Raw genomic sequence first — 24,461 nt, forward strand, 5'->3', positions numbered from 1 at the left:
AACACAAGGTAGTTACTGTAAACTGTTAAGGAGTTCCCTTAATTGTCCTTGGTCTTCATCACCAAACCCCTAAATGACAGTCACAACCTATCTATGTGGAAAGTTCTCATTAAAACAAATTAATCAAGCCCAAACACAAGGTAACTGCTGTAAATCCCCGATGATTTCCCTCGTCTGTTTTATGGCTCCATCATCAGATCGATTTTAAATCTTCATGAAATTGTAATGCTTAAAAGTACTAAATGGAAAAGTATACGAACATACTAGACACCCATATAATTTTCAAAAGTTCCCCTCAATTTCTCCAGGATTCCATCATCAGATCTTGATATGATGGCAATGGGACCAAATGGGGACTATACCGTTTCAAACAAAAAAAGAATTTTTGAAATCGGTCCAGGCGTCTTTGAGTAATCGGTGTACATACATAAAAAAAAAAAAAAAAATACCGACCGAATTGAGAACCTCCTCCTTTTTGAAGTCGGTTAAAAAGTTCATGTTTTTGTTTGATGTCAAGGAGACGAGTGATTTTTTTTTATTCTGTGGGTGTCCTGATATTATTTCGTAAAATTGCACTCCAAATTGAGTCATTATTTTCTCATAATTTACTTATTAACCCATAACTCTACACCCTAATGACCAAAAACAATCATCTAACTCGCCCCCAGAGATAAAACATCTCCATTGTCAAATTTCATCGCATTAATGACATCATCTTGTCGTTACTCTTATCTTAATGAGATTACGCCTCCCCCTCGCAGCTTCTCTTTGTTGATATTTAAAATGTAGATAGGACAATGTGATTGAGAGAAGAAGACAATTGGCTACTTTTAGGTTTTGTATATTAATTGCAATGTTTGTTCAATGGAATGAGAGAGTTGGAAAATTATTTTTAAACAATATTACCCACTTATATAACAATATTACACTATTTTTTTATTAAATTACCAACGGGTGAGTTTCAGCTTTTCTCAACTCTCGCGTATATTATGATTGTTTGCGAGATCATAAGTAGCTTACAATCTGGGCTTTATTTAAACCAAATCGGTTAAGTATTTTAGCGTGACAGAGTAGCTAACATCCATACAAACTATCGAGGTATATGTATTCGTAGGAAGCGATAATATTATAAAATAATAATAAAAAACAAGTTAAGACGTGTTAATGACATGGTTAAAATAAAAATGACTTCCGTTTAGATGGATTCTATGATCAAAAATAGCATAATATTGCCTTTTTGACGGCTTCCGTATCGCAGTGGTATGTGCGGTGGATTTACAATACGGAGATCCTAGGTTCGATCCCCGGCTGAGCCGATTGAGGTCCAGATCTGGCTGGCGGGAGGCTTCAGTCGTGGCTAGTTACCACCCTACCGACATAGACGTACCGCCTAGACCTAGAGATTAAGCGTTCCGGTACGATGTCGTGTAGAAACCGAAAGGGGTGTGGATTTTCATCCTCCTCCTAACGAGTTAGCCCGCTTCCATCTTAGATTAGAAGGGCTAACTTGTAAAGAATCATAAAAAAAAGTATTTGACAATGTCCTCTCTGTCATTGATTAAATATCTACATAACGCCCCTTCCTGAAAAAGGTGTGGCTTATTCCCATCCAACCAACGGGAGCGCTCGCGCTTGACACTTTTAGCAGTATCTAATGTTAAACCGACAGAAAACGACGTGCTTAGCCTAAAAAAGCTAGAATCGAGAATCATAAATCCAAAAAGGCTAGAACTTAAAGCCGTATATTAAAAAGATTCGTGACTATGTAAAAAAAAAGTTTTTGTTTTAAAGTTCGTGGATGATTTTATAGTTATAGTTAATTTTTTTTTGTGAAAAAAATATTATAATAGTGAACGTAATATGAATGAATGTTACTTGTTTATTGTTTGTGATTCATATAGAGAGATAAATAGTGAATTATGAAATTGAAAAATATATGTGATTATTAAAAAAGAAGTGCAATTTCGTTCAATTACTTAATTACTGAAACTTAATAAAGCTTTTGAAAAATACACATAATAAAGGTAAGTCGATAGAATAGATAAAAGCGAAAAGTAGGTACTTTATGTTTTGTTTGAATGATTTATCTCAAAAACTACTCGACCAATTTGAAAAACACTTGCACCATTTGAAAGCTACATCTTCACCGAGTAACATCAGTTATATTTGTCCCCGTTTTCCCTCGGGAACGAAAAGTACGCGAGTGAAACCGCAAAGTGTCTAAAACTACCCGCAATTTTGTAAGACATAGATACATAGATAGATCCAATATTAACAAACCTTATATCCAGCTCACTGTTGAGCACGAGTCTCCTCTCAGGATGGGAGGGGTTATGCTAATAGTCCACCTAGCCGGACAAAGCGGATTGGCAGACTTCACACACGTAGAGAATAAAAAAAAAATATTTTTTACAAGTTAGTTCTTGACTACAATCTCACCTGATGGTAAGTGATGATGCAATATAAGATGGAAGCGAACGAATTTGGCTTCCATTTTAACTTTTATATTTTGATAGGATACATTTTTCCGATTACATTCTCCCAACAATATGAATCTATACTAATATTATAAAGCTGAAGAGTTTGTTTGTTTGTTTGATTGAACGCACTAATCTCAGGAACTACTGGTCCGATTTGAAAAATATTTTCAGTGTTAGATAGCCCATTTATCGAGGAAAGCTATAGGCTATATTTTATTTTCAAAAAAATTAGGGATCCTTCCTGAAACTGCAATAATGTAACCCAAGGTGTACAAAAGTTTTGTTTATATGGCGTGCGCTGCAAAAACTATTAATGTTTGTCAATTTTGCGGCGATTTGGCTTAAATTTGAAATGAAAATAGATTTTACTCTAGATTAACAAAAAGGCTACTTTTCATCCCGGATAAATCCATGGTTTTCGCGGGATTTGTGAAAAACTTAATTAAGCGTCCACTAGTAATACGATAACATTGCATTTATCAGGCTAAATAAAAAAAAAACACAGTTGTTTTGTCTACATCAAGTAAATAAATAATAAATAAATAAATACTTAAACAATACACATCACTATCTAGCCCCAAAGTAAGCATACAGAGTAGCTTGTGTTATGGGTGCTAAGATAGTTGATATTATAATATTAATATACAATTATATACTACATATAAATACTTATATAATGTATAAATACACACAGACACTGGAAAACACCCATGCTCATCACACAAATATTTTTCAGTTGTGGGAATCGAACCCACGACCGTGGATGCAGAAAGCAGGGTCACTACCCACTGCGCCACGCGGCCGTCAAAGTATCAACATATAGCTTTAGTTATCTTCCGTCCCACATAACATAAACAACCGACATGTTTGAACGAACGTGGGACGCATATGTGGACAGTTTGAAACAATTTCATACACGGACTTGAAACAATAATTTGATAAAAATATTGATATCTATTTTTTTTTATTCTTTACAAGTTAGCCCTTGACTACAATCTCACCTGTTAAGTGATGATGCAGTCTAAGATGGAAGCGGGCTAACTTGTTAAGAGGAGGATGAAAATCCACACTCATTTCGGTTTCTACACGACATCGTAACGGAACGCTAAATCGCTTGGCGGTACGTCTTTGTCGGTAGGGTGGTCGTCAAGATCCATAGGTATATTTGTGATGCGCACACAAAGAATGCTTTTCTGTATCATCATCACAAACCAATATTCGGCTCACTGTTGAGCACGAGTCTCCTTTTAGGATGAGAGGGGTCAGGCCTTAGTCCACCATGGCCCAATGCGGATTGGCAGACTTCACACACGCAGAGAATTAAGATAATTCTCGGGTTTCCTCACCGTTTGAGACACTTGTTAATTAATTTCATAAAATGCACATATCTGACTGAAATATGTGCATATAAGGGCAGCTATACTAAATCGGAAGCCGTGATAGCCCAGTGGATATGACCTGTGCCTCCGATTCCGGAGGGAGTGGGTTCGAATCCGGTTCGGGGCATGCACCTCCAACTTTTCAGTTGTGTGCATTTTAAGAAATTAAATATCACGTGTCTCAAACGGTGAAGGAAAACATCGTGAGGAAACCTGCACACCAGAAAATTTCTTAATTCTCTGCGTGTGTGAAGTCTGCCAATCCTCATTGGGCCAGCGTGGTGGATTATTGGCCTAACCCCTCTCATTCTGAGAGGAGACTCGAGCTCAGCAGTGAGCCGTATATGGGTCGATAACGTAAAAAATACTAAATAGATATCCTACTAATATTATAAACGCGAAAGTTTGTATAGAAGCGAGTTGGTTGAAATTTGGAATGGAAATAGATTCTACTTTAGATTAACTCATAAGCTACTTTTTATCACGAAAAAATTCACAGATTCCCGAGATTTACCGAAAACCTGTGAATGAATGTTTGTTACTCTTTCACGCCTCGGCTACTGAACCGAATCTAAAATTTAAAGTAGAAATAGATTATAGTCTGGATTAACACATAGGCTCCTTTTATCCCGGGAAAAACCATGGTTCCCGAGGGATTTGAAAGAAAACTAGTTACATTATAAATTAATAGTGTCCGACCGAAACTAGATTTTAAGCTGAATACCAGCTTCAGCCTCAGTTTCGGCCATTATGATGACTCCTTAAGGTAGAAGTGCATTATTACAACCATAAACTACACTTCACTTTATGCTTCTCTGAAGTTTTTACATAAATATTCAAGTAAAACGCTCAGTTTTGTACTTTTCTTCAATAGTTTTTGATTTACGGGGTTAATTTTCGTCTATTTTTCTAAATAACTTGTGAACTATTTAATTCAATACACAGATTAATCAATAATATACAGATGGAGCGTACAAACAAATACAAAATTCAAAAACGAATTCATTCTCGAGTCAGTACGACGCGAAGCGTCGCATCAGTAATTTTCAATATTATTGAAGAAAAATGGCGTCTTATGTTTTTAAATATTTTAAAAACTGTTCACAAAAACTAAAGAAATAAGATAGAGTACCTATTTTTTTATTAGTAACTATTATTATTGTTAAATTTTAAAATACAAATTATAAAAAAAGTTTGTCTACGCGATGTTTTTTGGCTGGTGGGAGGCTTCGGCCGTGGCTAGTTACCACCCTACCAACAAAGACGCACCGCAAAGCAATTTAGCGTTCCGGTACGATGTCGTGTAGAAACCAAAAGGGGTGTGGATTGTCATCTTTCTCCTAACAAGTTAGCCCGCTTCCATCTTAGATTGCATCATCACTTACCATCAGGTGAGATTGTAGTCAAGGACTAACTTGTCTATACTTCTGTACTAATATTATAAAGAGGAAAACTTTGTTTGTATGTTTGTTTGTTTGTTTGATTGTAATGAATAGGCTCAAAAACTACTGGACCGATTTTAAAAATTCTTTCACCATTCGAAAGCTACATTATCCACAAGTAACATAGGCTACATTTTATTTTGAAAAAAATAGGGTTCCGCAAGATATTTGGCTTTTTCGGACACAAGGTGTAAAAAATCAACCAGAAAAGTAGGGTAGGAGCAGGTAGGAGTGGGGTAGGCTATGGGTAGACTAGGGGTAGGGTAGGGGTAGGGTAGAGGTAGGGTAGGGGTAGGATAGGGGTACTTGAAAGTGTACATCGAGTTTCACGCGGACGAAGTCGCGGGCGTCGGCTAGTAAAGAATAAAAAAAAACATGTTTTTTTTTATTGGATTTCAGCGGCTTCAGGGCGCATTTTGTAAAGACTGGTTACTCTGCAAATATTCTTAAAAAAAAAACTTTGTGGTTCATTCTCTCAAGTCAATAAACCCGGCGTTACTCAAACACTTGTGTGATACTATTTCTGTGCAATGAATGCCTTTTATCTGTAACCACTTGAGAGTCAATTACCTAATGCGTTTTATGAGTAACAGATTGCATCTCTTGGAGTGGGAATTATGATTTTATTAATCACAAGCCGATGCCCGCGACTTCGTCCGCGTGATACTCGATTTAAACTTTCAACTACCCCCAGCCTACCTCTAGCCTACCCCTACCCTACTTTTCTGGTTGATTTTTTACACCTTGTGTCCGAAAAACCCAAATATCCTACGGAACCCTATTTTTTTCCAAAATAAAATTTAGCCTATGTTACTTGTGGATAATGTAGCTTTCGAATGGTGAAAGAATTTTTAAAATCGGTCCAGTAGTTTTTGAGCAGTAGTTTTTATTCATTACAATCAAACAAACAAACAAACATACAAACAAAGTTTTACTCTTTATAATATTAGTATAGAAGTAAAGATAACTGTGTACTGCAGTTTTGTCTGTTTTTAATGAATAAATGAAATATACTTTATTGTACACCAAAAAGAATAATAACAAGCAAAAAATTTACTTAAATACTAATGATTATGTATTGTTTTGGGATAATCTAAAATCGCTTCAGCCAAAACCCGGATATGGTGGACTAAGGACTAACCCCTCTCATTCTGAGAGACTCCTGCTCAATAGTGAGCACAATTATGGGTTGTTAATGATGATGAAAAACCCGGACAACTAGACATTATAATACTAGCTCACGCCGCGCGGTTTCACCCACGTGGTTCCCGTTCCCGTAGGAATACGGGGATAACATATAGCCGATAAATGGGCTATCCAACACTGAAAGATTTTTCAAATCGGACCAGTAGTTCCTTAGATAAGCGCGTTCAAGCAAGCAAACAAACAAACTCTTCAGCTTTATAATATTAGTATAAAGATACAGTTTAAATCACAAACGGATATTTTAAATTTTATTTGTAACTTCACCCGCGTGGTTCCCGTTCCCGTAAGAATACGGGGATAATATAGCCTATAGCCTTCCTCGATAAATGGGCTATCTAACACTTTTTCAAATCCAACCAGTAGTTCCTCAGCTAATCGCGTTCAAGCAAACAAACAAGCAAACAAACTTTCAAATATTTTCAAAATTTTGTGTCTGTCTTGCTGTTTGTCCGGGCTAATCTTTAAAATGGCTGAACCGATTTTAATGGGATTTTCACTGGAATAAAGAAGAGGCCATTGAGCCTTTTTTTAAAATACTTGTTTGTCTGTTAGTTTGTTCAGACTTATCTCTAAAACGGGTGAACGTCAATGTTATTTTGATATAATTAATAATTGTAATAATTATATATTTATTGATATTTTTATGACAATTTAATTGATTTTTAAGCCCATAGACCTTGAATCCGGTCAGGGGCATGCACCTCTAACTTTTCAGTTGTGTGCATTTTAAGAAATTAAATATCACGTGTCTCAAACGGTGAAGGAAAACATCGTGAGGAAACCTGCATACCAGAGAATTTTCTCAATTTTCTGCGTGTGTGAAGTCTGCCAATCCGCATTGGGCCAGCGTAATGGACCATTAGCCTAGCCATTCTCATTCTGGGAGGAGACTCGTGCTCACCAGTTAGCGGAATATGGGTTGTTTTTGTTAATGATGACGACAAATGATTTTTTATACTATTGTTACAGAAATGTCAAGCTACGGAAGCACATCTCCCTCTGACGAAGGCTTTGACAGATACGAGCCGCCATTTTACTGTCAGCCGACGCATCAAGGTGAGTCGTTATCAACCCATATACGGCTCACTGCTGAGCTTGAGTCTCCTCTCAGAATGACAGGGGTTAGGCCAATAGTCCACCACGCTGGCCCAATGCGGATTGGCAGACTTCACACACGAGAAAATTCTCTGGTATACAGGTTTCCTCGCTTTCCTTCACTGTTTGAGACACGTGATATTTAATTTCTTAAAATGCACACAACTGAATAGTTGGAGGTGCATGCCCCGGGCCGGTTTTGAACCTACAGCCTCTGAATCGGAGGCAGAGGTCATACCCAATGGGTTATCATGGCTCTGTACCCTAGCATCATCATTACCAGCCGATGGAGGTCCACAGCTGGACATAGGTCTCTTGCATGGACCTCCAAGCACAACGGGCTCGAGTCGCCAGCATCCAGTGGTTCCCTGCAATTCGCTTGATTTCCTCGGTCACTGCGCTTTTCGGTGCGGAGTCGCCATTCCACCTTGGGACCCCAACATCCATCGTTGCGTTGGTGATCACTCACCGCGAAATAACACACTGCACAACTTTTTGTGTAAAAACTTCTAATATGAATTTTTTTAGCAGCACGAAGGCTAAAATAAAAAAAAGGACGGAACGAGTCTCTAAGGGAAAGGAGAGGGAAGTCTCCTATGGGACTCGGGCCTCGGCTTAGAGGGCCATTCGGGAGGGAGTAACCGTGACCTGAGTGAATAAAGTCCGGATGCCCCCGAGATCGTGGGTTAGAAAACCCACGTCCGGGTGACGTTAGATATCGGGGATCTCGTTTCGCCGGCGAAGACGCTTGTGATTATGTTGCCTGGGAAGGGTTGTCGGTCGTCATGTCGATTGTCTTCGTCAGGGTCGTAGGACGTTTTTGGGACGCCTCTGCTTAAAGTTAGCGTTAAGGTTGGGAGTGTAGTTGCAGGCCTCAACCACTAGTTGGTTGGGATGGACGGCAGCTCTGTTAAAATAGTTTTGAGAGAGCCGTTTCATATATTTAGCTATTGTCGGTAAGTCTAGAATCTAGATCTCTATGGAGATTAGGACGGCCTCCGTGGCGCAGTGGTATGCGCGGTGGATTTACAAGATGGAGGTCCTGGGTTCGATCCCCGGCTGAGCAGATTGAGATTTTCTTAATTTGTCCAGGTCTGGCTGGTGGAAGGCTTCGGCCGTAGCTAGTTACCACCCTACCGGCAAAGACGTACCGCCAAGCGATTTAGCGTTCCGGTACGATGCCGTATAGAAACCGAAAGGGGTGTAGATTTTCGTCCTCCTCCTAACAAGTTAGCCCGCTTCCATCTTAGACTGCATCATCACTTACCATCAGGTGAGATTGTAGTCAAAAAGATCTGAAAGAAAAGAAAGAGAAAGAATAAAAAAAAAAGATCGTTATTGCGTACAATACAAACCACGGCGCGCCCGTGATTTGGCGCAAAACGATTTTGTAAGGTTTGAAGCAGCCTGAGGGTCGCTTTGGGACGGTGGGCAAAAACTAAACAAGCGTAGGTTAAGATCGGACGGATCGTGGTTTTGTATAGCGTTAGGTGGCGTTAGCTTTGGGCGGAGCGACAATTTACTTTTTACGTTCTTCTTCTTTCTTTCTTCTGGGCCGTTTCCGCACTTAGCCATGTGATTGGCCGTTGTGCGTGTACTTTTTATGTTGATCATCGGCATCGTGTAAAGGCTAAAGGCGGTGCATTATGTAATTACGTATTCTAATTAATATGAATAATTTCTGTGGCCTCATATTACTAGGTGAAAATCATCTTAGCGCGATACAATTTTGTTTCAAATGGTACTAACGCCATCTAGTATGCGACTCGGCAACTATATTTACAAGGACACCCTGTATTAAGATAGTTTTATATTGCTGCAGGTAGCCCGATGGACGGCGGCGTGTACTGGCCGGCTGTCAACGGAGAGGGTCCGGAGTTCGATGCTCAGGACATCTACCACGACACTAGCAATTATATCGGACGGAATTACGGTAAGAGATGAGAGAGAAAAGAGAGAAACTCTTTAATTTTTAACCGACTTCAAAAAAAAGAGGTTTTCATTTCGAGTCTAGGTTTTTTTTATATGCACTGCGTTTAAACCATAAAGATTTTGGATATCCAGACAGTTCTTTCAGAAAGGGCTTTAAGATGGAATATTTTTTATGGAAAGCATACTATTTTAAACAAAAAACGAATTTTTCAAATCGGTCGAGGCGTTATCGAGTAATCCTGGAACATACATAAAAAAAAAATCCGACGAATTGAGAACCTTTTCTTTTTTTTGAAGTCTGTTAAAAAGGACTTAATCATTGTCAACCCATATTCGGCTCACTGCTGAGCTCGAGTCTTTTCTCAGAATGAGAGGGGTTAGGCCAATAGTGCACCACGTTGGCCCAATGCGGATTGGCAGATTTCATACACGCAGAGAATTAAGAAAATTCTCAGGTTTCCTCGCTTTCCTTCACCATTTGAGAAAATTCTCTGGTATGCAGGTTCCCTCACGATGTTTTCCTTCACCGTTTAAGACATGTGATATTTAATTTCTTAAAATGCACACAACTGAAAAGTTGGAGGTGCATGCCCCGGATTAGAACCTACGTCCTCCGGAATCGGAGGCAGAGGTCATATTCACTGGGCTATCCAATATTTATTTGTCCATTTTAGGGTTTAGAGACAATTTTGCTTTTGGTTCAGGGTATGAGGAGATGCAGGTATCCTGCAACGAGCCCTATGACGCCTACACATCCATGATGCATCATACATACACACAAAATGGCGCTGGTAAGTCATACATCAATAGCGTGCACCAGGTCTATAGTCTAAATTTAGATTTAATAACTATATTAAATCTAAAGGAGATGGTCCAAAATTGTATGGAGACTCAGACCAAAAAAATATATCATGCCAAAAGCCAATAATTACTATGGTGAAAGAACTACCGGCTACATGGTACCTAAAATATATAATAAAATTGAGTGGCTCAAAAAAGAAAGGGAGATCAGTGAAGGAGTCCTCAAGAAGAAATTAAACAAAGTTTTCCTTGGGGACCCCATCACTGACGGATTTACTTAATAGAAATTGTTTTGCACCTTTTGTATTTTTTTTTTGTATTATTTCATTTTATAATATTAAATTCCTAGGTTACCTTAGTTTTAATTATCTTATTAAAATTAGATTTAGCAATTACTTTTAAAAAATAACTAGAATAATGAGCGTCAACTCGCCAACAAACTGCCTGTACAGTTTGGCGAGAGTATCGATATGTAAAATAATTGTTATATCTTATCAATAAAAAAAAAAAAAAAAAAAATTATAGAAGGACCTGTATCGCACTCATAGAAACGAACAAAATTATCTGTCATTTTCTGAAGAAAACGAGCTTAGATTTGATATATATCTTATACTAAACTAGAAGTTTTTGCCCGTTTTTTAAACAATTCAATTACACAAAAAGGTATTTTTACGGAGCTTTTTAACCGACGAAGACGATTACAACTATTTAACATCGATTCTATAGAGACAGTTTTTATAATCGCATTAGATCGTTGATCATATACTTTGACAGAAAAGTAACGTCTATCGAGGCAGGTCCTATACAATAATTGGTCTGAGTATGGAGCCCAGGTCCAGTCATTGTATTCTAGCGGAAATAAAAGAAAATATATTTTTTAACTATTTTTGATTATACAAATCTACGAAAATACTTTAATTCTTTCGAAATAATATTCATTATCTCCCAAGAAATTCAACACTAATACGGGTAATAATGGCGGTATAGGGTACAATGACTGATCCTGGGCTCCATACAATTTTGGACCATCTCCTTTTAACTTAAACATCCACAGATTTCCCAAATAAAAGGTTTTTATAGACAAACCGACTAACGGATAACAAAGTAATCATAAAAAGGATTCCGTATTTCTTGAAAAAACGTTTGCATAAATTATCAATTTGCGTAAATTTATATTATTAGGTCTATAGTTTAAACTCATTTTAGTTCCTTTTAATTATCTATGTATCTAAGGTTATTTATTATTAAGTTTATTTTTCAGTTTAATGTCAGGGTAGGTATTAGTTTAGATTATAAGGTTGTGTTGTCTGTGTTCGTGGCGTTACCCAATCTGTGGTTCCAACTGAAAATCAGCGCTACGTGTCCAAATTCAAATGGTCACCTGGATTATGCTGAGCTGGGTCCATTTTCTGGGTTAGGCACACATCGCAGGGTATTGTCCTGGATGTCATGGTGTACTGGAGATATTGTGATGTGTGACATAATCCTACTTAATACTAATATTATAAACGCGTAAGTTTGTATGGATGTTTGGATGTTTGTTACTCTTTAACGCCGCTACTACTGAAGCGATTTGGCTGAAATTTGGAATGGAAATAGATTTTACTCTAGATTAACACATAGGCTACTTTTTATCCCAAAAAAATCCATGGTTTCCCGAGATTTGCGAAAACTGATGATTTTGATGATATGAATGTTTGTTACTCTTTCACGTCTCGACTACTGAACCGAATTAGCTGAAATTTGGTATTAAGATATATTATAGCCTGGATTAACACATAATATACTTTTTATCCCCAAAAAAATCCATGGCTCCCGAGGTATTTGTGAAAAACTAAATTCCATACGGACGCGGGCGTGCGCTAGTTACGAAAAAATACATTTTTCTTTCTTTCTAAATTATCAATTTGCGTAAATTATCAATATCAAGTTTTCTATGAGTAAATATTTAAACACTCCCAGGTCTGGACTGTGACATGCAGAGTATACCCCGCTATGACCGCCCCCCCCAGTCCTTCGTAAGAGTGGTGAAGAGAAGAACCACCGCCAACAAGAAGGAGAGAAGGAGGACTCAGAGCATCAACACTGCCTTCACCGATTTGAGGGAGTGCATACCTAATGTGCCGCCGGATACTAAGCTATCTAAGGTAACTTTATTTGATAGGATCACAGATTAAGAATAATAGGCAGATAGAGCGTGTCGTAGCCGCTCCAAATACAAAATTCAAAAATGAATACACGACAGTACGACACGAAGCGTCGCATCAGTAATTTTCAATATTATTCAAGACTAGCGGACGCCCGCGACTTCGCCCGCCCTTAGACCTCTTTAATCCAGCCCTTACAGTAGTATCGCTGTAAAAATTGAGTAACTTCTCCCGTTTTACCCTACCCTACCCCTACTCCTACCGGTCATACATGATTTCTTGAAATGGAGTAACTTCTCCCGTTTTCCCAACATTTCCCTTCACTGCTCTGCTCCTATTGATCGTAGCGTGATGAAAAGTATACTATAAACTGCCCAGGAGTATGTAGAATAATTGTACCAAGTCTTGTTAAAATCCGTCGAGTACTTTTTGTTTCTATAACGAACATACAGACAGACCGTCAAAAATTTTACTGATTGCATTTTTGGCCTCAGTATCGATCACTAATCACCCCCTGATAGTTATTTTGGAAATATATTTCATGTACAGAATTGACATCTCAGCAGATTTATTTTTTGTATAGAAAAATGGCGTCTTTTCGTCACACTCTCCGTAATCGGAGGCAGAGTTGAAATTAAACCTAACCATATTATACCATACCATATTACTAAGTGGGAACTCAAATCTGCTGCCGTATGCGTGAGAGAAAGGGAAGCCAGACAGAGTGGCGCCGTAACGCGTTACGTTACGAAGCGGTTCATTCCCCATAACAAGCGATACTGATAGGACCCGGATCGGTGGTCCTATCTTTAGGATATTTTCGAGAAAAATAAATTTCATTACAGAGCAAGTTAAATTTCTTTTGAATTATGTACTTATTTAACTATCCCAAAAATATTTCCGAGGAAGTGTAAAAACATTTTTTTCATTACAGAGCAAGTTTAAATAAATCCTTTCGAAATATTTATTTACATAACTATTATATATTTATTTACATAACTATTATAATATAACAGAGCAAGTTAAATTAATTGCTCTTGGATTATGTATTTATTTACCTCACTGTCATACAAATATTTCCGAGTAAGTGTAAAAATATTTTTTTCATTACAGAGCAAGTTTAAATAAATCCTTCCGAAATATTTATTTACATAACTATTATAATATAAAAGAGCAAGTTAAATTAATTGCTCTTGAATTATGTATTTATTTACCACACTGTCATACAAATGTTTCCGAGTACGTGTAAAAATATTCTTTTCATTACAGAGAAAATTAAATTAAATGCATTTATTTATTTAACTATCTCACAACTGTTAGGTGCAATGTATAGTTGAAAAGTTGTATGTATAGTTTGTCTACTAAAAAGTCTATTTGGATTTGGGTGTTGTGGTGTACAGAGAAGCAACTTTCTATAATTGATCATTGACAGATTACTCGTTGGTGTATAAAACCGAAGAAATATACTCGAACCAGTGCTGGATTTACACATTTTCCGTCCTAAAGCTTTAAAATTATTGCCTTACCTACTGAAATTAAATAGCCTATTCACGTTAACGCTAAAATAATCTAGTTCCTAGATATTTTATTAAACATTCTGGGCTTATTTTTTAGTTAAGAAAAGCAAAGCTAAGATATAACTTTATACTGCTATCACCAGTAAGGCATTCGCTGGATGCAGGCGGCTCAGTATCGTGAAGTTTGGAAGTCCCTACAAAAGGCCTATGTCCTGCAGTGGACTCCATCGGCTGATATGATGATGACTGCTATCACCGCCATTTTGCCGCCCCCAAGTTTTGCTACCATAAGTTTCAGCTTTTTCAAGCTTTATGGTAAATTCAGCACTGTCTCGAACTTTCAGTTTATGCACACATACGCACTTGGTTAGCCATCAACACCACTACATCGAAAGCTTAACGGACTTCCAGTAGTATATTGACGACTATAGTAAGAGTTGTTATTGTATTATAACAAAGACAACGAATAAATATATTAAATATATATAATATATTTAATATATTTATTATCTCGCCTATAGAAAACTAAGAATATTTTTTGCATAGAGGCAGTTTAGATGCCTAGAAAACTGTTTTTAATTGTGAAAATAATCTCTTAATTGTAATATTTTTATAAAACAAAATTGTATTTTTATCACGTCACCGCAAACGCCAATCATAAACTGTGACGTCATTCGCTACAAGGCGTCGGTTTGTGATTGGCGCTTGCGGTGACGTGATATATCACATCACTGCAAACGCCAATCACGCTAAAAGACGTCACTTGCTAATGTGTTGTGTTTCGGCGGCAAAACTTTTACGTAGATATTTTTTCATTTATATTAAATGTTTTAATGGTTATTATTGTCGGTACAAAATAAAATATAACTTATAATACTTCCATAATTCAGTTTAAGCACTTTACAAAAGAGGCAAGTAGCCTATTGTTTTAAGCAACTAAAAATTTACTCGATTTAAGATTTCATTAGTATCTAAATCCTGTAAGTTTAGCGTTAAGTAAATTGAACGTATTTGTCTCAAGGTCTTAAAATACTAGTATCCAATTCCGTAAATAAATAAAAAAAAAAGTTTAACTACTTACTCTGATGTGAACAAAATTTTTATATTTGTCTCATTCTAACTTATACGCTTGTCAGATGGTGCGAGCGAGATCGCAGAGCATCAATATCGCGTTCTCTAAACTCAGAGATCGCATACCAAGCGTTCTGCCCGACACTAAGATGACTAAGGTTAGATTTTTTCCATTTTTTTAAATTTTTGGTAGTTTTTTTATATTTTAATTTGGTGGTTGCTTAAAACAATACTTTATTTTGCCTTAAATATAACGTTAATAGTTGATACTTCAATTTATCTCAACTGGTGATTGAACTAAATAACTTGCTCTGAAATGAACAAAATATTTATTGCTTAATGTCATTTTAGCAACTCATCATCTATCTACTAATCATCATCATAATAATGTATGCCATTTTAGTATCTATACTAATATTATAAAGCTGAAGAGTTTGTTTGTTGGTTTGTTTGATTGAACGCGCTAATCTCAAGAACTACTGGTCCGATTTGAAAAATTCTTTCAGTGTTAGATTGCCCATTTATCGAGGAATGTTATAGGCTATATATTATCTCCGTATTCCTACGGGAACGGGAACCACGCGGGTGAAACCGCGCGGCGACTATATAAAAAATATTGTATTTCGTAATATAATTTTGGTGCTATTCGAATTACATTACTTAATTTAAATACAAATTTATATTTTAAGTTCATTTTAGTTTTGTATTTTTAGCAAAATCACTGACTTGAGCTTTGATATGGAACAAACTCTCCCGGATATATTGGAAAGGGCTACAAATACAATCATCAATCCTTTACCTTCTAAGTCGCGGAGAATATAGTAGTGTTTAATTTTGAAAGATTCCTATTTCATGAGATAAGATATAGTGTATGAAACGTGCATAACATGGTATTTAATCACTCGTGTCTCTATTATAAAACTCACTTCGTTCGTTTTATAAAATGCAACTCGTGCTTTAATGGCCGTCATTATGCAACCGTTTCATAATCTACTATTTTACTCCAAAAATATTCATTTTATAACACCTGTTCCTTAGACATTTTAAATTAGTTTTCCTTAAATAAAATAATCCTAGAGTTATGGGAAAAACTCCCGAGCACCCTGTATAATATTAGTACTAACAAAATTGATTAGCATGTATGTATGTTTGTTCTCAGATCAAAACCCTTCGTCTGGCGACGTCATATATATCCTACCTTCTCAAGGTGCTGGAGACTGATGGAGAGCCAGCAGGTGGGTTCCGTGCTGAGCTGCACCACGCGCCGCCGCGTCGGAGACACGCCGACCACTCGCAGGTGAGTGATCACTATCATATTTATCATCGATCGTAGATCGTTAGATGGGCCCCGAATTGTTATTGTAATATTGTATTACTCTGTTCTTTTTTGTTTCATTATTTTTATTTTACTTACTACAATATGTATATAGTCAGTCAGTTAGTATATAGTTACAACTTTAGTTTAATATATATTGTTATCATCAGGAATTGATTTGTAAGTTTTAAGTTAACCATAGTCGTAGACACGTCCGTGAACACACAAGGTTTCACCTGAAAACCAGCGCCACAGCTCGCTGTGGCATCGTGCTGAGGTGGATACCATTTTGTCCACGATCAGATTTTTGTATGTTCTGTTTGTTTATTTTATTACTTGTGTGTGGACAAATAAAGATGTATGAAAGAATAGAGTAGAATAGAGTAAAATAGAGTAGAATAGAGTAGAATATGGTAGAATTCTATTCGAGTCTATTCTATTCTATTCTATTCTATTATATTCTTATTGATTTCGAAAATACTTACGAATGAAAAGTAACAACTTTCTCATTAGACATAATTATGGAACTAAACAATAAAAAAACAGTAAAATATTTTTTTAAGTCACAGCGTGCGCTTGTTGCATATTAAGTTAAGATGTGCGTCTTTGAGTAATGACATAACATTGTGCGTTATTTATTATGGAGGGGCCCATCTAACGATTTATATCGATGATATTTATTGGAAAATTGGTCACATTTAAAATATGTGGCAAATATTCTTTAAAAATAAATTAAGGTTTTTTAACCCCTGACGGAAAAAGTGGTAGTAGTTTTAGGTTTAACGTCGATGTATGTCTGTCTGTATATGGCATCGTAGGTCTTGAACGGATGTACCGATTTCGATGCGGTTTTTTTTCATTTGACAGCCAGTAAGTGAATAATTGTCTTTGATTCAGCTCCCATATTACAAAATTTTTTGTTATGATGGAAATAATTTCTGGCATAAAAGTCGTTATTCTAGTCAAATTTAATATGTTTACTTATTATTTATACTTTATTTGTAGACAACATAGTTTGTGGTCTACAAGTAAATTATTTTTTGTAGACACGTAGAAATATCAAATAATAAGACAGATAAAAAAAATTAAAGAATAAGCATATGTTTTTAGTTACAAGTTAGCCCTTGACTACAATCTTACCTGATGGTAAGTGATGATGCAGTCTAAGATGGAAGCGGGCTAACTTGTTAGGAAGAGGATGAAAATCCGCACCCCTTTCGGTTTCTACACGACATCGCTAAATCGCTTGGCGGTAAATCTTTGCCGGTATGGTAACTAGCCACGGCCGAAGCCTCCCACCAGCCGGGGATCGAACCCAGGACCGTCTTGTAAATCCACCGCGCACACCACTGCGGCACGGAGGCCGTCGAACGCCGCGCAGTAATTTAAATAAATAAATTACTTACCCAGAAATCGAACCCAAGACCTCGAAAACTGAGCTACATAGCAACCACTAGACCCATGAGACACTCGCATATATTCTCGGTACAGACAGCAAAAAGATAAACTACATAGATAAATCGGCGCCATTGAATGCACTCGAATATTTCCCTTGTGAACCATTTCAAGTGGCTCTCTTGTGAAGCTTCTATCTGTTAGGTTTACTTCATGTTCTTTAAGTAACTTATACTTTTAACTATCGACGAAAAAGGAGGAAACTGATTGTAAATATAAGACATTATTTCCTAAAAAAAAATTAAATTATCCGAGCCTCAAGCGGTGAAGGGAAAACATCGTGAGGAAACCTGCATACCAGAGACTTTTCTTAATTCTCTGCGTGTGTGAAGTCTGCCAATCTCTGACCACTCTCCACAGTCCAAAATATAAACCACTAGCTGATGCCGCGCAGTTTCACCAGCGTGGTTCCCGTTCCCGTAGGAATATGGGGATAATATATAACCTATAGCCTTCCTCGATAAACGGGCTATCTAACACTGAAAAAATTTTTTAAATCGGATCAGTAGTTCCTGAGATTAGCGCGTTCAATCAAACAAACAAACTCTTCAGCTTTATGATATTAGTATACACTAGCTGACGCCGCGCGGTTTCACTCTCGTGGTTCTCGTTCCCGTAAGAATACGGGGATAATATATAGCTTATAGCCTTCCTCAATAAATGGGCTATCTAACACTGAAAGAATTTTTCAAATCGGACCAGTAGTTCCTGAGATTAGCGCGTTCAATCAAACAAACAAACTCTTTAGCTTTATAATATTAGTATACACTAGCTGACGCCGCGCAGTTTCACTCGCGTGGTTCACGTTCCCGTAGGAATACGGGGATAATATATAACCAATATCCTTCCTCAATAAATGGGCTATCTAACACTGAAAGAATTTTTCAAATCGGACCTGTAGTTCCTGAGATTAGCGCGTTCAATCAAACAAACAAACTCTTCAGCTTTATAATATTAACTAGCTGACGCCGCGCGGTTTCACCCGCGTGGTTCTCGTTCCCGTATTAATACGGGGATAATATATAGCCTATAGCCTTCCTCGATAAATGGGCTATCTAACACTGAAAGATTTTTTCAAATCGGACCAGTAGTTCCTGAGATTAGCGCGTTCAATCAAACAAACTCTTCAGCTTTATAATATTAGTATAAATTGGATACAAAATTTCCCGGTATTTCACTCCATTTTACTTGGGCCATGTGTTTTCACGTTATTGAATTAGCTGCCATAAACGATGTCTGGCTTGTGCCGAGATAAATTAAATTGCTTTTATTATCTAAATATTGCTATAAATAACTTCTTTATTAGTTTAGTGTTGAATTTGTATTTGTATTAGCTTTTTTATGTAGTCACGAACGAAAGTAATATATATATAAACTTCTATACTTATTATTTAAAAAAAACTAACGGACGCTCGCGACTTCGACCGCGTGGAATGGGGATGATGACTAGGTTTGAATACATTGATTTTTATGATACATTAGATTTATACATATATATTATTTTATACATAAATAGCAAAGATCGTCTTGATATTTGCAAAATAAATATGATTTTCACAGCCGTCCACATCTCTTGTTGTGTAATTCTTTATGGGTTACTTGGGATAGGCGGGGAGAGTGACTTGAGTGGAAAAGGGGAGTGTTTGTTAACAGTCAAAGGATCCTTTAACCCTACACACAACGTTCACAAGTGCGTGACTTCATTCTACAGTCTTATTTTGGTTACAGTTTCATTTGTTAATTAAGTTGTCCTGACAAATGTGAAACATAACCTTTGTTCGACATTAATTTTCTTATTTTTGTGATCTTTTCTGAGTCTGTTAAAATTATCCCCTAGTGTGCAAAGGAAGCATTTGTTAATGCGAGCATAACGAGGTCATTTTTACCTGTTTGTTTACATTTTGTATCTGCCTTCACTCGAGTACGGTTTACAACGGCCATGTGGTTTTTTCATTTCTAAAATTAACATGATTTCGCCACAATAACAGTGTTCTGTAGGTAGTCGTATATCTAGCAATTCGTATTCGTAATATCTATATCTATACTAATCTATACTAATATTATAAAGAGGAAAACTTTGTTTGTATGTTTGTTTGTTTGTTTGATTGTAATGAATAGGCTCAAAAACTACTGGATCGATTTTCAAAATTCTTTCACCATTCGAAAGCTACATTATCCACAAGTAACATAGGCTAAATTTTATGTTTGAAAAAAATAGGGTTCCGTAAGATATTTGTGTTTTTCGGACACAAGGTGTAAAAAATCAATCAGAAAAGTTACTTATTTTGCATACGCTGCCTAAGCTATAAAAGATAGAACCGTAAAATGTTTAAATTAATTGTAGATCTTATAAATATCTACAAAAAAGTCCGCAATACACTATACCTATCTATGTCGAGTGAGGCATAACAACCATTTTCTTATTTAAAAATCTTGATTTTTTTAGTTTAGGGGTAGGGGTAGGGTAGGGGCATAGCTGGGCACCGTTAATCAAATAGTTAACTTCGTTAATCGTTAATCCGCTACAAAAAAGTTAGCTTAGTTAAACGTTAAAGCGTTACATTCCGGAAGAATTAACGCAAGTTAACGTTAATCGTTAATCCGTTAATATAGCTGGTTAATAGTGCATTTTTATATCATTGTGTGAGATCCCGATAGGAAAAATAAGGGTGAGCACTGAGGGAAAAGTGCCAAAATTTGTTTTTAGTTGATTTTATCTATAATTTGAACATAAATATAGTAATTTGTTAATTTCTTTGAAAAAAAAAATCTTTCATAATTTCTTACTTGTCTAAAACTGTTAATCGCGGCGCGCGGTAAATATTAGGCGTTGGATTAACTATTAACGGACTTCTGCATATTAACGGAAGTTAACGGGTGCGTAAACATTTTTAAAAGTTAACTTAAAAGTTAATCCGTTAATCAAAATGTTAACTTCGTTAATTAACGATTGACGGATAACGAGTTAATCCCACCTATGGGTAGGGGTAGGTATGAGTAGGGTAGGGGTAGGGTAGGGATAGTTGAAAGTTAACATCGATTTTAACGCGGACGAAGTCGCGGGCGTCGGCTAGTTTAATACACGGCATATTCTGAGCTGTACACCCTTTCTTTTTAAGGGTTACAGACAGACATGCTGTCATAAGGATAGGGTACTGTCTGTCTGTAACTTTTACATTTGAATAAAGGTGATGGTTCAAAATTGTATGGTGGATAAGTCATTGTACCCTGGCGAAAATAAAAGAAAATATTTTTTTTAACTATTTTTGATTATACAAATCTACGAATTTACTTTAATTCTTTCGAAATTATGTTCTTTTTCTCCGAAGAAACGCAACAGTAATATAGGTAATAATGGCGGATCGATGACGTTTTCAATGCAGTAATCGATTTGACGTTTGCTGTCAATTGTCATGTCATAGTTGCTTTATGGACGCCATCTTGATGTAACTCAAAAACTTGAGTTTTGATTTTTTTTTTATTTTTTAGATTTATTCACTTATTTAGATTTTAATAAAATCTTTGTATTTTTTTAAATTTTAATGATAAATCTTCTCTTTCTTTCTAAACGCTTTTGAAGTGGTGCCTTAGCCAAGTAGAAATGCTTGTAATCTAAACGATGACGAAGATTGTCTACGCTTCAACATTCGATCACTCATTCGAAAAGAAAAAACATAATAAATTGTCTCATCATCATTATCAACCCATATTCAGCTCACTGCTGAGCTCGAGTCTCCTCTCAGTATAAGGGGTTAGGCCAATAGTCCACCACGCTGGCCCAAAGCGGATTGGCAGACTTCACACACGCAGAGAATTAAGAAAATTCTCTGGTATGCAGGTTTCCTCACGATGTTTTTCCTTCACCATTTGAGACACGTGATATTTAATTTCTTAAAATGCACACAACTGAAAATATTGGAGGTACATGCCCCGGACCGGATTCGAACCCACACTCTATGGAGTCGGAGGCAGAGGTCTTATCCACTGGGCTATCACGTCATCTATAAGTATCGTTACTATAAGTACGCAGTGGATTTACAAGACGAAGGTCCTGAATTTGATCCCCGGCTGAAACGAACGAGATTTTCTCATTTCGTCTGGCTGGTGGGAAGCTTCGGTTGTGACTAGCTTCCACCCTACTGGCAAAGATGTACCACCAAGCGACGTAGAGTTCCGGTACGACATCGTGTAGAAACCGAAAGTAGAATAACTTGTAAAGAAAAAAAAAGATTTCAGAATAATACTTATCTATACTAATATAATAAAGCTGAAGAGTTTGTTTGTTTGATTGAACGCACTAATCTCAGGAACTACTGGTCCGATTTGAAAAATTCTTTCAGTGTTATATAGCCAATTTATCGAGGAAGGCTATAGGCTATATAATATCCCGGTATTCCCAAGGGAACGAGAACCACGCGGGTGAAACCGCGCGGCATCAGCTAGTACAATACAGGGCAGTGAATTTTTACTCAAAATTTCTTTTTTTACCCAAAAATTATCTCGACTCGAATGCAGGACTTGTGATTTATAATAAAGCCATTACATACATACGTAGACGTTCAAAAACAGTAGGTACCTAATCTAACAACCAAAGATAATGCACCCATTCAAAAACCAAAAAAAAACAAGACAGGAGCCGATTTTTTGTCCATCTTTTTTTTCGAAAACGCGTTCCACCTCATCTGTTTGCAATCATGCTTGTAAACGATACAAGAAATTGACAAAAAAAACAATTTTTTCGAAATATTTTTTGCTATACCGTGGTAGTAACAAGGGGTTTTTTGTAAACTATTTAATTAAAACAGTTTTCTGACGTGTGTTTTGGGAGTTTTGGGGCTGTGGTATTAATAGATTTGATTAAGAACAAGTTTTTTTTTAAATAGACATATTTTATAGCTTGATTTCGAAGACAAATAAGCTAACATGTTACAGTTTTATTATAAGTTTTCATAGATTAAGTAGCATATAATATGAAGGTTCGATTTTAAAAAAAAAGTGTTTTTTTTTTCAGAACAACTCAGAGAAGAAAGGCAAAGGTCGCACCGGCTGGCCGCAACACGTCTGGGCTTTAGAACTGAAAAGCGAACAGAACCTGCAAACATAACTTGTATTATAAGTTATATATTTTGTAATATATTATATTAAATTGAAATTATTATAAACTAGCGGACGCTCGCGACTACGTCCGCGTGGAATTCAATGTAAACTTTCAAGCCCTATTAAGGGTTGAATTTCAAAAATTTTTAGATCACATTTTATTTCGTATTTTTTATAAACAAATTTTTAAAACTGTAACTCTAAAAATGAAGGACTTTCCATACAAACTTTCAACTCATATTTCACCCCCTTCTCATATTTTTAGCTTCAGTATCGATTATATAATGCCTCTTAATTTTCAAAATATCTTCAGTATGTACAAAATGTACAGAATTCGTATTATAAGTGTAGATCCTAGATGGCGCTAGTAGTACTCTATGCCACGCTAACGTTTGTTGTTACAAATGGTATAAGTAAAATCTCAAATTGCGAATAAATAGAATTTGTCCAGTTTTATTATAAGTATAGATATAGAATATAGATATAGATGTAAATATTAAAACCAAAAACAATATGCCAAAGAATAAAGATATTAATAATTATATTTATGTTTTTCTAAACCCATTTCAAACCTCAAACTGTATTAAAAAGCTATTCATTCCTACTCAGACTAATTACTTAAGGACTAGTCATCGTCATTATCAACCTATATTTGGCTCACTGTTGAGCACGAGTCTCCTCTCATAATGAGAGCGGTTAGGCCAATAGTCCACCACGCTGGCCCTATGCGGATTGGCAGATTTCACACACGCAGAGAATTAAGAGAATTCTCTGGTATGCAGGTTTCCTCACGATGTTTTTCCTTCACTGTTTGAAAAACGTGATATTTAATTTCTTAAAACGCACTCAGCTGAAAAGTTGGAGGTGCATGCCCGGACAGGATTCGAACCCACAATCTCCAGAATCGGAGACAGATGTCATATCCATTGGGCTATCTGATTCTATATCATTTTGACGGCCTCCGTGGCGCATTGGTATGCGCAGTGGATTTACAAAACGGACGGTCCTGGGTTCGATCCCCGGCTGGGTCGATTGAGATTTTCTTAATTGGGTCAGGTCTAGCTGGTGGGAGGCTTCAGCCGTGGCTAGTTACCACCCCACCAGCAAAGATGTGCCCCCACCCACCCCACCAGCCAAGCGATTTCGCGATGTCGTGTAGAAACCGTAAAAGGGTGTGGATTTTCATCCTCCTCTTAATAAGTCAGCCCGCTTCCATCTTAGACTGCATCATCACTTACCATCAGGTGAGATTGTAGTTAAGGGCTAACTTGTAAAGAATAAAATAAATCACGGTAAGAATCAGTATCGCACCCAAATTCACGAACAAAATTGTCTGTAATTTTCTAAGGAAAAGGAAAAAGGAGAAAAATAAATGGTATCTATATACCTATCTTATACTGAACTAGTAGTTTTTGTCCGTTTTTTATACCGTTTTTTATACGTTATATAGTAAATTGATATTATTGATAGAAACACAAAATGTTTCTACCGATATTTTTTTATAGTTGATATTTTTTTGTCAAA

At 36.5% G+C, this 24,461-nt stretch overlaps 1 protein-coding gene across 2 annotated transcripts; it reads left to right on the forward strand.

Moving 5' to 3' along the window:
• The first annotated feature begins 1,755 nt into the window (after nt 1-1,755).
• LOC112048856 (heart- and neural crest derivatives-expressed protein 2) lies at nt 1,756-23,389 on the forward strand. Of its 2 annotated transcripts, XM_024086538.2 has the most exons (8): nt 1,756-2,024; nt 7,477-7,563; nt 9,425-9,535; nt 10,239-10,325; nt 12,298-12,482; nt 15,136-15,228; nt 16,230-16,367; nt 22,852-23,389. In XM_024086538.2, exons 2-8 carry the CDS (start codon nt 7,479-7,481, stop codon nt 22,942-22,944), a joined length of 792 nt encoding a protein of 263 aa, XP_023942306.2. In that variant the 5' UTR covers nt 1,756-2,024; nt 7,477-7,478; the 3' UTR covers nt 22,945-23,389. The 2 variants fall into 2 exon arrangements, with proteins under 2 accessions (XP_023942306.2, XP_023942307.2); XM_024086539.2 differs by lacking the exon at nt 15,136-15,228 and having other exon boundaries at nt 1,761-2,024; nt 22,852-23,385.
• The last annotated feature ends 1,072 nt before the right edge of the window (nt 23,390-24,461 follow it).

The sequence above is a fragment of the Bicyclus anynana genome, chromosome 27 (genome assembly GCF_947172395.1).
Source record: "Bicyclus anynana chromosome 27, ilBicAnyn1.1, whole genome shotgun sequence".
Taxonomy (NCBI): Eukaryota; Metazoa; Arthropoda; class Insecta; order Lepidoptera; family Nymphalidae; genus Bicyclus; species Bicyclus anynana.